The sequence below is a fragment of the Osmerus mordax genome, chromosome 26 (genome assembly GCF_038355195.1).
Source record: "Osmerus mordax isolate fOsmMor3 chromosome 26, fOsmMor3.pri, whole genome shotgun sequence".
NCBI lineage: Eukaryota > Metazoa > Chordata > Actinopteri > Osmeriformes > Osmeridae > Osmerus > Osmerus mordax.
In genome coordinates, this window is record NC_090075.1 from 4,575,658 (window position 1) to 4,589,807 (window position 14,150).

The following is a 14,150-nucleotide window of genomic DNA, read 5'->3' on the forward strand; positions in this document are numbered from 1 at the left end:
AGACAAGACAACTTCAATCCAATATATTTTCTGTCTGTAGATGTAAATGTTAGGTTTAGAGGGTGTGGCCTGTCTAAATGTGCTCGTGTGACCTCTGACCTTGAGGATGGCGGCCACCGTCTCCTGCGAGGCCTGTTTCATGTCGTCCCCGTCGACCGACAAGATCTGGTCCCCCTGCATCAGACGTCCGTCGAGCTCTGCCGCGCCCCCCTTCACCACGTCAGAGATGAACACACCCGTACCGTTCCTGAGGAGGAGGAGAGGGGGGGAGGAGAGAGGAGATGGAGGACAGGAGAGAGGAGAGGGAAAAGAGAGAAAGAGCAGATTAGAGGAGAGGGCTTGGAGGATGGGAGAGAGGAGAGAAGGAGGAGAGGCAAGGGGGAAGCTGCTTATGTCCGACACAGGTCACTGGGCGAGCTAGCGTCCCTGGGCGAGCTAGCGTACCTCTTCCCCACGATGCTGAGGCCCAGGCCTCGTCCGCTCTTCTTCTGCAGCTCCACGCGGAACACATCCAGGTTCTCCTCGTCGCGGTACTGCGCCTCGTCCCTCAGGACGGCCAGCTGCACCAGGGCTGGGGTCTGCCTCAGGGCGGCGATGGCGTCCTCGTGGGCGGCGCCGCGCAGGTCCACCCCGTTCACCTGGAAAACGGGCACGCACGTTAATACACACACACTGGACTTTGCACAGGAATTCATGCACATACTGTACACACTCATGTACGTTCATTCAAACATACACACACCTGCTTTTGTTAACGTACACACACTTGTGATCACATAGGCCTTCATTCACACCCCATAACACCACCCACTACTTTCTCTAAACTACTGTCCCTGTCTGTATGCTGAATACAGAGCTACCAGACAATTATACTGAGATAAAGTAAATTGAACTGTTGTTTCCAAGCAGTAAGATATCCATTTAGTCCAGTAGAGGGCGTTATCGTCAAAGATTAGCTGGGTTGATCGTGGCGTGAAGAGCAATGATGTGAGAGCCAGAGGTGAGATCAGAGGTGAGATAAGCCCCTCTTTCACCTTGTCACACAGGTTAAAGACCCACTACAGAATGGGAATGGAAATTCTACAGAAAAAAAGGAAGGGAGGGAGAGAGAGACAAAAGAAGAGAGAGAGAGAGACAGAGAGAGAGAAAGAAATTCCTGAAGACTGACCTCCAGGATCTGGTCTCCAGCCCAGAGTCTGCCATCTCGAGCTGCCGCGCCCTCCTCATACACCTCATGGATCACTATGGCATCCTGGAGGGGGGGGGGAGGAGAGAGAGAGAGAGAGAGAGAGAGAGAGGGAGAGAGAGAGGGAGAGAGAGAGAGAGAGAGAGAGAGGGGGAGGGAGGGAGGGAGGGAGGGAGAGAAAAGGTAGAGAGATAGAAGTAGGGATGAGAGGCAAAAGAAGGGATGGAGCAAAACAAGGAGAGAGGGACGGAGAGAGTAAGGGAGGGATACAAGTAGAGAGGGAATGAAAGAGACATATATTCGAGAGAAATAGGGTAAATTTTCCGGGAGGGTTCAGGAGTGAAATCACATCACCGCTGACTGAGACACTGAAGGAGCTGAATCAATATGATACACATTATCCATAATGCAGCAGCACTGGCTTCCAGGCATTCGGTCAAACCCTTTGGACCGAGAGGCAGGGGACCGAGGGCAAAGGGGTAAGAGAGGGAGATGTGGAGGGTTAGGGGAGGATCTCACAGAAGATGACAGGTGCCTCTCAGTCCAGACCCCTCAGGAGCCCTGCATAACGCTGTGGATAACCCCAGCTTCACACACTGCCCTCAGGTGGTCCCTGTATGTGTGTGTGTGTCTCAGTGCAGGCTGGTCGCTGAGGGTTACTGGGTGTTTGGGGGGGGGGGGGTCTTACCAGCTGGGTGTCTTTGCCCCCTACGATACTGAGGCCCAGGCCTGAGCGGCCCTTAGCTATCTCTATCACCGTCTCCTGGCCTGCTACGATGGGGCATGTAGCCGGGTCTGCAGACAGGACGACAGCAGAGGGAGGGATGAACAGGTAAACATTCACAAAAAGGTTCGAAATCGATCACCTGGGAAGCGATGCCCACGCAAGTGGACGACAGCTGTTTTTCGAAGGGCACTGTTGAACCTGAGTAAATGTGAGTGTGACGCGCCTACCTCTGGTGCTGGGCGGGAGGTCGGGGCTGGTGAGGGGCAGAGGGGAGGGGGCCGGGGGAGACAGAGGCCCATCGGCAGGCCTCGCTGGCAGCTTGCTGGAGCTCCCAGAGACCCTGGGCAAGCTGGAAGTCTACACACACACACAAACCACAACCTTTTCTTTTACCTGCCTCTTTCGCTCGAAAGTGCCACCTTAAGATGAATTTTTTATGCTCTCATCCACTATTAAACTGAGGTGGTCTGACACTGTGAAGACACCTGCTCTCTTTTGGGAGCTTGTGTGAAAGTGGGCCTTCCTGGAAGGCTCCGGTGGGAGCTCATTTGAAGCGGAGCCCGGTATCTCCCCGGTCCTCCTCTCACCTTCTCCTGCAGGCCAGGGCCTGTCTGAGGAACACTCTCACTGCTCTCTGGAACCTTCTCGGACGACCTCAGCTTCTGGAGCGCACACACACAGAGGGAGGTACAGTATGCAGCGGCAGAGGTATAGGGAGAGAGAGAGAGACAAAGAGAGGAGGAGAGAAACAGAGAGAGGGAGAATGAGAGAGAAAAGGGAGGGAGTGGGATGAGGGAGAAAAATATGGAGAGAGGGAGAGTTAGGACAAGAAGTAAAGCCCGTGGCCCTATTCAGTCATACGTAGTAAGCAGGTTTCTAGGTTAACGGAAGATGAAAAACAGAGAATCACTGGGGGCACTAAACCCTTTTATGCAAACTAAAAAGACTTCACAAGACTGACAATGTTCTACTAGTTCGGAGACAACCTTGGGTGAGACAAAGACGAACTGCCTGGAAGAAGTTGATAAGTGTGTGAACTTGTGTTTGATAAAAAAAAAAAATTACACACACACAAAAGACACCTAGTGGATTACACAGTATTTGCTCGACTGTATACTAATACTGAGCTCCTAACCCTAACCCTCTCTTGTTTCTGTCCAGGAGCGGTTTAGTTTAAGAGGAACAGGAAGTTTAAGAGGGGTGGGAGAGGAAGTGACACGGAGGGCCTGACCTTGGACACCGTCTCCCCCTCTCGGAGGCTCTTGGGGCCGCTGTCTCTGGAGACGAGCTCTGTGGTGGACGCAACACACACCTGCTCCTGGGAAGCGGAGGGGGGGGGGGGGGGGGAGTGTGGGATGAAAGACAGTGAGGGGGGGGGAGTGTGTGGGATGAAAGACAGGGAAAGAAGGAGAGAGCGCCGTATGGAATGAGAAAGAATGAGAGAGGGAGATAGAGAGAGAGAGAGGTGAAAGAGAACAATAAAGAAAGAGAGGAGAAAACGAGAGAGAGAGACAGAGACAGAAAGAGAGTGTGTCAGTGCGATAGTCCAAAACCAGGGATGAGTTTGACTCCTTCAGTACCAAAGTGTGTCCTTGCATCGAGCCTTGAGGAACACACTAAACTACTATCGGCCGGTTTCGGAGACAAGGCTTAAGCCTAGTCCCAGACTAAAATGCTGTTTGAGCTGGCTTAACTGAAATTCACTTGCACAGACGTAGTTTAAAATAGTCGTGGATTAAGCCTGTTCTGGATTAAACAAAGCCGATTGCAAAATTTAGCATTAGAGCTACTCCAGGACTTAATTGGACTGAATTGAAGCTTAAACTAATCTGCCAAGGAGGCAGGTTTAACTCCCGCTTAGTAGGCTAGGCTACTGTTTGTGAAACTGAGCTAATATGTTCCAGTCTGCAACATATGGGATCCGGTCCTGTACCTTCGTGGGGGGAATCTCAGGGGTGAGGCCCAGGGTGTCTGGGGGCAGGGGCTTCTCTGAGGGGGGCTGAACCGCCGGGGTGGGGGGGGGGGACCTGGAGGGGAGAGTCACAATGCAATGTTCTAGAAATGACTATGGAACTGGACTCCAATATAAAAGCTTACATGGATAAGGAGGCAACGTGTATAGACTGGGTATGAATAGCTTGGAGAAAATTGAATTTTTAAGAGATACCGTTTTTTTTGTATGTGAAGGTCAGACCGTGTGTATGTGTGTGTAAAGTGTGAAGGAGTGTGCATGACTGTGTGTGTGTGTGTGTGTTACCTCAGCGACCGGGAGGGCAGCAGGCGGGTTAGGAAAGGGAGGCACTGCCATCTGGTTGATAGCATCTTCATTCCTACGGAGGGAATGGATGGGGAAACCAGGGAGCGACAGATTGGATAAAGGAGAGAAGAAATGGTCAGTTGAGGATTGGACCTGGTGTACTGCACTGCCTGCCTGACTATGTGCTTCCTATTATGTTGGTTGTTAGACAGTCACTAAACAACCAAAGACCATCATATATTCTTGATGTTTTTTGGGGGTGATCTCACACAGTAAACCACAGGTAATGTCTCTTCTTGCCGCATATATGTTGTGCAACCTGATGGACTATGCTGGACGTATGTCTCACAACCAGCTTTGATGTTCACATCAAGAGCCTCTATCCCTAGAGCAAGGTCTGTCTAGCAGCATGGGGCAGCTATAGCTAAAGGTTACCCCTCACAATCCTCTCGTGTCCAGCAGAGAGAAGCTACCATCACCAACAATTACACATCCACACGTAACCAATGAACCTGCTGTACTTGACATTTGACCATTTGAAAAACGTCTGTAAGAGTTTCAGACTTCCTCCATTCTCTCCTCCATCTCCTCTGTCTATGCAGTCAGAGCCCGGTGCAGGTAGCTGGTAGAGCTAGTCTCTGAAGTGCTCCCTATGTGACGGAGACACTCGTCCATATGTTCAGGAGACCTGTGACCACCACCCTTCCCTTCCGTCTACCTGGCAGCTGCTAATAAGGCTATTCTGGCGTGTGCACTGGGGGGAGGGAAAATAAAACATTTAGACGGTGTGTTAGCTCGCAGTGCCGTGGGGGAGACTAGCGCTGGGGGTGGGGGGGGGGGGGGGGCGGGGCGGGGTGTGTGGGGGGGGATACAGAACATATCAGAGCAGACAGATATTACATAAACCCTCCACTCCCCGCGGAGTTCCGTTGCGAAAACACGGGGGCGGCAAATCAACAACGGTTCCCACTTGTATGCTAATGAGCCACAGGCTGGGATCAGAGAGGCAGACGAGGCGACGACGACGACGACAACATTCGGCGCAAACCCCCCCCGCACCCTCACGGAGACACCTGCCAGGAGACGGGCGCCGGCATATGCCGGGGCTTCGCTCTCAGGACCCACGGAGAGCGCCCGCTGCCACATCCGACGCGGGCTCTGTTTGATTCACAAACTTGACATTCAGTCCAGCCATCTGGGTCTCAGCCCAAATTAGCATGAGTGAAGGTGAAAGGTAAAAGGTACACCGATATTCAGCTTCATTATCCTGGGCTCTGATCTGGAACCAGCCTGATATTTATTCAGCGAGACGAAGCGTGTGACAGGAATGATGAGATGGCATCAGCGGTTTGATATCCTCCTCAAGTACCTAGCATGGACATCATTTGGGGGATATTTTTCATTTCTAAATTCAGCTGCTGACAACATTCCAAAGCCAAGTATGTGCTATATTGTAAACGTACATATACATTATCATTTGTAAAGGTATATGTAAAGGGATTTTTCTAATGTATATGTTAAGTGCTATATTGTAAATGTGTATGTAAAGTGCTATATAAGGTTTATGTAAACAGTGAAAGACATATCACCCAGAGCAGCAGAAGAGAGTGAAGACAGGCATCTCTCCACAGCACGTCACAATCAGTCCTCAAAACTGATGTCACCTGTTGTCCTGTTTAATGACTCAACATGTAGTCCTGTTCGATGACACCACTTCCCACGTAGTCCTGTTCGATGACACCACTTCACCTGAGAGGGACTCACTGAGGACGGGGAGGTTAAAAGCCGTCAATAGCATTACAACTCTCCATCTTCTTTCACTTCCTGATCCTCGTCTTCCTCATGTCACGGGTCCCTTCCCTGTTCAGCAGCCTGTAGCGCCCCAGCCTTCACTCCTCCTCCTCAGTGTCCATCTGCTGTCTTCGCCTGGTCCTTCCTCCAGTCCCCCCCCCCCCCCTTCTCCTCTTGAGTACCGGCGCAGGGGCGAAGCTCCGAGCCCTCTCAGAAAAAACCCCCACAGGGATCATGGATGAAGCCCGGGTCTCCCGACATCAAAACGTTGAGCTTTCGGGGTGGTTTCCTTGAGAGACCTTCTCGATCCTCCTCCGCTCTCGTGTTGTTCTGTGCCGAGTTCCGTTTTCTTCGTTCCCGCCTGTCCGGTCCCGTTTTCCCAGGTGTGTACGCTCTCCCGGATAGCGTGCGCAGGGGGCTGTTGCTCTCTTCCTCCACTCCCTCGGTCAGCTGGCGTCTGGGGTCTCTGTGGAGTTCAGGTGGTCGAGATGTGGAAGTTCGCCACCCTTCTCTGGACAACGAGGTGCGCTAGGCTCTGCTCACGTTCTACCCCCCACCACCTCCTCTCTCCTCATCCTGTTCCTGCTCTCCCTCCCTCTCTTACGATTTCTCTCCTGCTCTCTCTCCCTCTCGCCTCCTCCTACTCGTTCATTGCTCATTGCCTCCACCCCCCATCCAACCTTGTTTTCCCTCTTTCCCTAGATCTCTCTTCCCTCCCTCCTCCCCTCCCTTTATTGTCTTTATTGTCTGACCAGTAAGTGACCCTTTTCCAATTACCGTTAATGTGTTTTTTTTTTTTTTCTTCCTCTTCCTATTTTGTGAATGTGAGGGCAGGCTGGAGGACAGAGACAATTTATAGATCTATCAATCTGTAGCATCCTTTCGACACCCAGCACAGACAGACCCACTGCGAACTGGCACGCAAACGTCTGCAGGAAGTACTGTTACAGGAAGTGATGCTACAGGAAGCACAGTTACAGGAAGTACTGTTACGGAAAATGCTGTTGTTTGGGACTTGTTTGTGGACCCCTGAGCACGTGTGTCACAGCGCTAACCTCCCCGAGACGTGCGGAGAGATCCGCATGGTGAGTCACACCAGCTCTGAACCGTTATCTTCCAGTCCCCCTTGCCCCCCCCCCCCCCCGCTTTTGTTTCCATGGCGATTTTAATCTCGGAGGCATCCTGTCTGGGCAGCGAGGCTCGTTGCCATCCCGACCCTTGACCAGGTATAAATCTTTCACACGCTGCCTCCGGGGGACGTCTTGTAATGGAAGCTTTGACACGCTCTGACCTGGTCCTCTCGTGGATAACAAGCGTTTCTCCGGCTTCACAGTAAAATCTCGAGGTGACTGACGGGAAGACTTCAGAGAGCTAGGTAGAAGAGGTAACGGGATGATCCCCAACAGCGTCCACTCAGGTTCATTATACACGGGTGGGACATTTTCAAAACGGCAAATCTGCCACCACCCCATCACACTTTATATCACGAAAAGTACATTTAATGGCCGCATCAAAAAAGTTGCCCCGACCACGACTGAAAACAAACAGACGCTCTTGCCTCAGCCCAATCAGAGTTGTACACTTTCATGAGCACTGTTCCAGACAACGAACCCCACGTCCTAACCCAGCATGACAGCATGCAGAGGAGCCTGTGCTGACTGAGGTTCTTCACGTGAAGGTTATCCTGTCACAGCTGATGTGACGGCTGTTGACCTCTGACCTGTGAGTGGGAGTTTGTTTTACAGGTCAAACTGCTGATGGGCTGCGTACTGGTGGACTGTTACTGACAGAGCACAGGCCTGTGAGATGGATGCAGCTTCACTGTCCAATCATTTCTGAGAAAGACAACAATCCCAGGTAAAAAAAACAACAACGACAAGACAACAATAAATACGAGTGCATCTTTACTTTCCAACACCTCACCAAAGAGTTCAGTTTCTAACTACCACCCTCCTCCCCCCCCCCCCCTCCAAAACCCCCCCACAACTATCACTATATTGTTGCAAACAATCACTTTAACCTGACATCCACCATTACGACCTCGCCTGTCCTTTCCTCCCGGCCAGATCCATTTCCCCCGTCTTTTAATATGACTGGCCCCACAGGTGACTGGCAGGGCCCAGCTGAGCTCAATTACAGAGACTTAAAGAGACTGCGTGAGGGGAGGAAATGAACTGGGCCCTGCGCTCCACAGTCGCCCCACTCCCCCTACCAAGACGTGATTAACCAGGTAGAGCCTCGGAGAGCGGGGGGATTGAGGAGGAGGGAGGAATGGAGAGATGGGGACAGAGAGAGACAGTAAGAGAGATGGAGGAAGGGAAAGAGAACGAATAAAAATGAAATGAGAATAATAGGCATAGGAAGGTAGTTTGACTTAAAAGAAACCTCTAGAGGTAAAGAAAGAGATGGAGAGGGTAGATAGGCCCTAAAACGTTGGTTAACGATATTCCAAAGACCTCTGTCACAAAGGGATGAAAACAATGCATTAAAAGCACACTTCATCTCTCCCTCCCTCCTCCTCCTCCCTCCTCCCATCTCTCTGCAGCCCACAAATCCTTCAGCTGACACCCAAACCACGGCTGTTCTGCAGTGAGTAATGGAGCTAGGAGGCTAATGGTGGCGGCAGGTGCTTAGATCTGCTCTGTGTGAGACAGGGAAGGAAGCTTGACAGTCTTCAGGAACACGGTGTCCTGACAACGCCTCATTACACCTTCATTTGAAGGACTCTTGATGGAAAGGCTGTATACGACAACAGCAGATGGAGAGAAGTACCGTATTTTTCGGAAAATAAGCTGCATCGTGTATAAGCCGCCCAGGCCCCCAGAATGAGCACTTTGTGTTGGTAAATCGGAGTATAAGCCGCACTGGAATATAAGCCGCACTTTGAAAGCTAACAACGTTACCGTTGTGCCGGCTAACGTTGAGCGGACCAATGCTCACGATTGATGACTTGCCCAGACACACTGTCTCAGCGGACAGCTTGGATAGCCATCTAACTAGACAACATTCCCAATCAGGGTGAACATTCAAAGTTTTTTGTTTGTTCTAAAACCTTACTACAAGTCGCTTCGAAATATAAGCCGCACAAGAACAAGAAAACTGTAAAATCGGAGTACAAGACGCGGCTTATTTTCCGAAAATTACGGTAGGCTTTGACACTTGTAAAACTACCTTAGAATGGGAACACTGTTGGATGATAGTTTAGGGTTGTGCTACTGGGGCACAAGCTGTAGTTTACTAGCTACAGTTTAGGGCAGTGTAACAGGGACACTAGCTACAGTTTAGGGCAGTGTAACAGGGACACTAGCTACAGTTTAGGGCAGTGTAACAGGGACACTAGCTACAGTTTAGGGCAGTGTAACAGGGACACTAGCTACAGTTTAGGGCAGTGTAACAGGGACACTAGCTACAGTTTAGGGCAGTGTAACAGGGACACTAGCTACAGTTTAGGGCAGTGTCACAGGGACACTACCTGTAGTTAGCGGGTGGTGTAACAGGGACACTAGCTGTAGTTAGCGGGTGGTGTAACAGGGATGGTGGGGCTGGTGTTACCTGATGAGGATGATCTTGACCTTGGAGGAGGCGCTCTTGATGATGGCGGAGGCGTTCTGGTGGCTGCGTCCGTACAGCACCTGGTTGTTGATCTGAGGGACAGAAACACCATGAGGCGATCACACACCTGGGGGGGGGTGGGGGGTCACACTGTGTGCACGTCCTCCTCACACACACACCCACACACACACACTCCCTCACACACACACACGTAGACGAAAAATTAACACACACACACAGAATAATAGCGATTCGCCGGCGCGTCTGATGCTTGATAACGAATGAATCGCTCGCCCAAAAGGTCGGCAGGCGTTTGGCTGCGCTGCTGCAATCGTCGCCTGTCAGGCCTGTCAATGGGAGGATCCTCAAATAACCATCACCTCCAAACGTGCAATCAATGGACAGTTTAGCTTCCGCGCTCAGAGATGCTAATCTACCCGGTAACAAGCAGACACACCCTATAGTCCGTCAGTGAAGCGAACGAGCCTTCGCTGAGCTGTGTGGCAGCTTGAGCCAGTGATAGGGAGATAAAGTGTGAGTGCAGACATGAGAGAATCCTTGAGGGGGTAAATTAGCGTATTATTGTGTTTGAGGATGTGTGTGTGGGGTGTGTGTGTGCATGTGTGTGGTGCGTACCGTTGCCTCAGCTGCAGCTTGTCGGCAACATACATTTTTCATGGTGTTGCTGAGACTGTTGAAATGAGTCGAGCGAGCATGACGGAGGAAGGATAGAGGCAGCAAAGGGAGGGAGGAAGGATAGGGGCAGCAAAGGGAGGGAGGAAGGATAGAGGCAGCAAAGGGAGGGAGGAAGGATAGAGGCAGCAAAGGGAGGGAGGAAGGATAGAGGCAGAAAAGGGAGGGAGGAAGGCGAGATGAAAGACACGAGGCTCGAGAAAGATTCATGTATCTGAATTCATGTCAGACAATCAGACTTAACAATGAGACCGTCAAAGGATCTGTGACGTTCAGCTCGACAGAGACAGCCTCCATTGTTGCATTCAGTTGTCATTGTTAACTCATGTTTGAAGATACTTCTCCAAGACTGCCATAAAAGGGTGTTCCCAAAAGCAAAAAATATTCCATAAAAAAAAAAAAAAAAAACTGTGTGCTATGAAGGTTTTGGGAAATGTTAATTTCCACTGCATTATGCATTGTAACTCTTCAGAAAAATTGTCTTCCAATAGTATAAAGAGCAGCTGAGGCAACGGTACGCACCACACACACACGCAAAAACGTTTCCTTGAGGAGTTCCAAAGGCTTACTGCTCAAGCCAACCAGATCAATCATCTGTGGTCTCTTTGCCCTGGTCGAACCCTCTACAAACACCACAAGAGACACTTGAACAAAGGGCGGGGGGAGGGGGGGGCAGGCAGCCGAAACACCCGACCTTGGGAGAGACTGTTCTGGAAGAGCCGTGGGCGAGAGGCAGTCAGGGGGACGAGCGAAGGCTTCACGGCCAAAACATTCGACCTTGAGACAGACTTACACAACTCCCCAAGCAGAGCGTGGATGGGCGGAGCACTGGTGTGAGGCGAATGAAAAGGCCCTTTAGGGATATGACAGAGACTCCCTAACCCCTGGGATCCCTCTGTCACTATATCCTACCAGTCGAGGCTTACACGTGAGTGTGTATGCAAGTGTGTGCGACCCCACCTCCAGCAGCTCGTCCCCCACGCGGATGCGCCCGTCCTTGGCGGCGGCCCCCCCGGGGTTCAGGCCCACCACGAAGATGCTGAGGCGCGAGCGGTCCCTGTTCCCAGCCAGGCTCAGGCCCAGACCCTGCTTCTCCTTCTCCAGCTCCACACACAGCAGCTCCCCGGACAGCTCCCCGTAGCGCTGCCTGATGCGCTCTGCAAGCAGGGAGGGAGGGAGGGAGGGAGGGGGAAAGGAGGGAGGGAGGGAGGGGGAAAGGAGGGAGGGAGGGGGAAAGGAGAGAGGGAGGGAGGGGGAAAGGAGAGAGGGAGGGAGGGGGAAAGGAGAGAGGGAGGGAGGGGGAAAGGAGAGAGGGAGGGAGGAGAGGTCTAGGTTTTAGCATAACATTTCGACAATTTACACACTGTTGCCTCCATGAGAAAAGCACCCAGTGCCAATCTCCATGGTGATTTCAGACTCCCTCCCCTCTCCCCCCCTCCCTTCCCCTGCCCCCTCCAGGGGTACAGTCTCTGGGAGACCCAGGACTCACAGACAACGTGCTGGGCTGCTTGTGTAAACGACCAGCAGGGTTCCAGTGATGGCTCAATTGCACCTGTCTGGCTTGCCGGCCTGCAGAGAGGTCCTGTTCCATATTACATGAGTGCAATTACTCTGCCATCAAGATGCTGAGCATGGGCTTATAGAGGGAGGCAGGCGTGTAGGCAGACACGCACGCACACACACACACATATTCAGACATCCACACAGACATACATATACAGACAGAAAGACACACACACACACACACACACACACAGACACACATTCCGACACACACACACACACACAAAGGTCTACACAGAGGTTCCGTGCACATCTTTGTTCTTCTTCTTTCTCCTTGATAAGAGTCAGATGGCTGAGCGGTGAGGGAGTCGGGCTAGTAATCCGAAGGTTGCCAGTTCGATTCCCGGTCATGCCAACTGACGTTGCGTCCTTGGGCAAGGCACTTCACCCTACTTGCCTCGAGGGAATGTCCCTGTACTTACTGTAAGTGGCTCTGGATAAGAGCGTCTGCTAAATGACTAAATGTAAATGTAAGAGTAAAGGTGGATGTTGTGGTGATCTCTGCCGGGGTGATGACGTGCTCCAGGTCTACCAGGAGTCAGGGGGAGCCTTCTAACTCCACAACCCAGGTGTGGACAGGGTGAGCTCAGGATCCAGAATGTCCCTGGATGCCAGGTACACGCGTTAGCTGCTCGCTTCACAGCCCAAATCTCCTGTTCTCCATGTTCGCTCATCTCCCTCCACGATATGGCCGTCGCTCCTCTGCTCTGCCCAGGGCTGGGAGTCTTCTGAAGTAACCCCCTGGGGCTCCAGGTCGTAGCCTTCTGAGGCTAGCTGCTACTGATTGGCTCCAGTGGGTCAATGTGATTTCTTTGATCTGTCTGTGTGTGTGTGTGTCTTTTCATTGAAGACCGAACAGTGTCTCATTTCCGAATCGTTAGATAACATCCTCAAAGGCAGCTGCCCATCAAAGGACAACAAATTAGAAATTTGAGACTCTCTACTCGAATGCAAATCTTTGTCTGCGCGTGTGTGTGTTTCCTTTGACACAACATCAATCATCCACACGACTATTAATCAACTCACAATCATTCAATACTAAAATATCCCTTTCGCCAAAAGGTTTGTATTTGAGTTGTTTGCCCAGGATGAATTGATGACCTCCTCAATCCCAACACCAGCGTTTAGTTGGAGATTGATTGAAACGTTTTACAAGCCCGTGACAGACCTCCTCACCTTGCATAAAGCCTTCTAGCTCAGACGCAAGCAGGATGACACATTCCCACCCTCACCCCGTCCTGCGGCTCTGAATCAAACCCTCCAGCCGCCAGACTGTAAATCTGACAAGGGGACTGCTGGGGTGGAGGGGCGCATATTTAGAGAGAAAGGGGAAAGAGAGAGAAAGAAAGAGGGGGGGGGGGGGGAACGTGGGAACGACAGAAAGAGAGAAAGTAAAAGAGAAAGAAGGAAAGGAGGTTGGTTCCCTGTGACCTTCCTCTGTGAGGCGGCCCGCCGCCTTTTATATTCCGTTTCATCATTTGTTTTTTCTTTCTAACGGCTTGTGAAAACGAGGGAGAGAAAATGCTTTTCATTCACCCCACACCGGCATGAAGGGTAATTAAGAAGCCCATAACATTCTGCAGATAACACGGGGGGGGGGGGGGGGGGGGGCGAGAGGGGCGTGGAAGAGAGACAGGGCAAAGAAAAGATGGAGAAAAATGGAGGGGTAAGACATGGAGGGATGACGGTTGGATGGGTTGAAGGAAAGGACAAATGCCAGAAGACGAGGGGGGAGGAGACAGGGTGGGGTGGGGGAGCGGGGTCCTGAGGGGGGAGGTGGCAGAGAGAGGGATGGTAAAGGGATGAGGTACATGGGTGAGGGAGTGGAGGGGAGTGCGCCGTGGTGTGGGCAGCACCTCTGCTCCTGGATGATAACACACCATGCTCCATTAAGCACTACAGCAGAAACGTAACCTCCACCTCTGATTGGCTCTCTTTCCAAATCTGGACCAATGACAGGGAGGACTCTCCAGAACAACCAATCACTTCATCCTGAGTTATCAACCAATACACAATTTGCCATCAAATTCCACTCGTAAAATGACGGTTTCCCTGCGTTCATAGCATACCGCAATTATGGTTGACCTTTGTTTTGGATGGAGTCAAATCGTGGAATATTAATTAAAATGTAGTTGATTGTGCCTCAAGGAAGACACAGACCACAGCAGATTCACAGCAAAGACACGAGAGAGAGAGAGAGAGGGGGAGAGAGAGGGAGACATAATAGGAAGAGAAAAGAGGCGGAGAAGTGGAGGAAGTGGAAGAGTGGAGAAGACGGAGAGAGAGAAAGAGAGAGAGAGAGAGAGAGAGATGAGCAGAGGAGAAGACAGGGTGTGGGAGAAGAGAGGATGAAAGGTGAACGCCCCTCCTCCTATCCCCAG

General features: G+C 51.5%; 1 protein-coding gene across 1 annotated transcript in view; it reads right to left on the bottom strand.

The window, feature by feature from the left end:
- Positions 1-14,150, bottom strand: part of patj (PATJ crumbs cell polarity complex component) — a 67,989-nt gene that overhangs the window by 9,380 nt on the left and 44,459 nt on the right. The window contains 12 exon segments of the mRNA XM_067229454.1: positions 100-247; positions 445-638; positions 1,169-1,252; positions 1,875-1,981; positions 2,141-2,270; positions 2,501-2,575; positions 3,145-3,231; positions 3,847-3,940; positions 4,011-4,036; positions 4,171-4,243; positions 9,514-9,605; positions 11,167-11,363. Of these exon segments, the coding sequence (XP_067085555.1) occupies positions 100-247; positions 445-638; positions 1,169-1,252; positions 1,875-1,981; positions 2,141-2,270; positions 2,501-2,575; positions 3,145-3,231; positions 3,847-3,940; positions 4,011-4,036; positions 4,171-4,243; positions 9,514-9,605; positions 11,167-11,363 (1,307 nt within the window).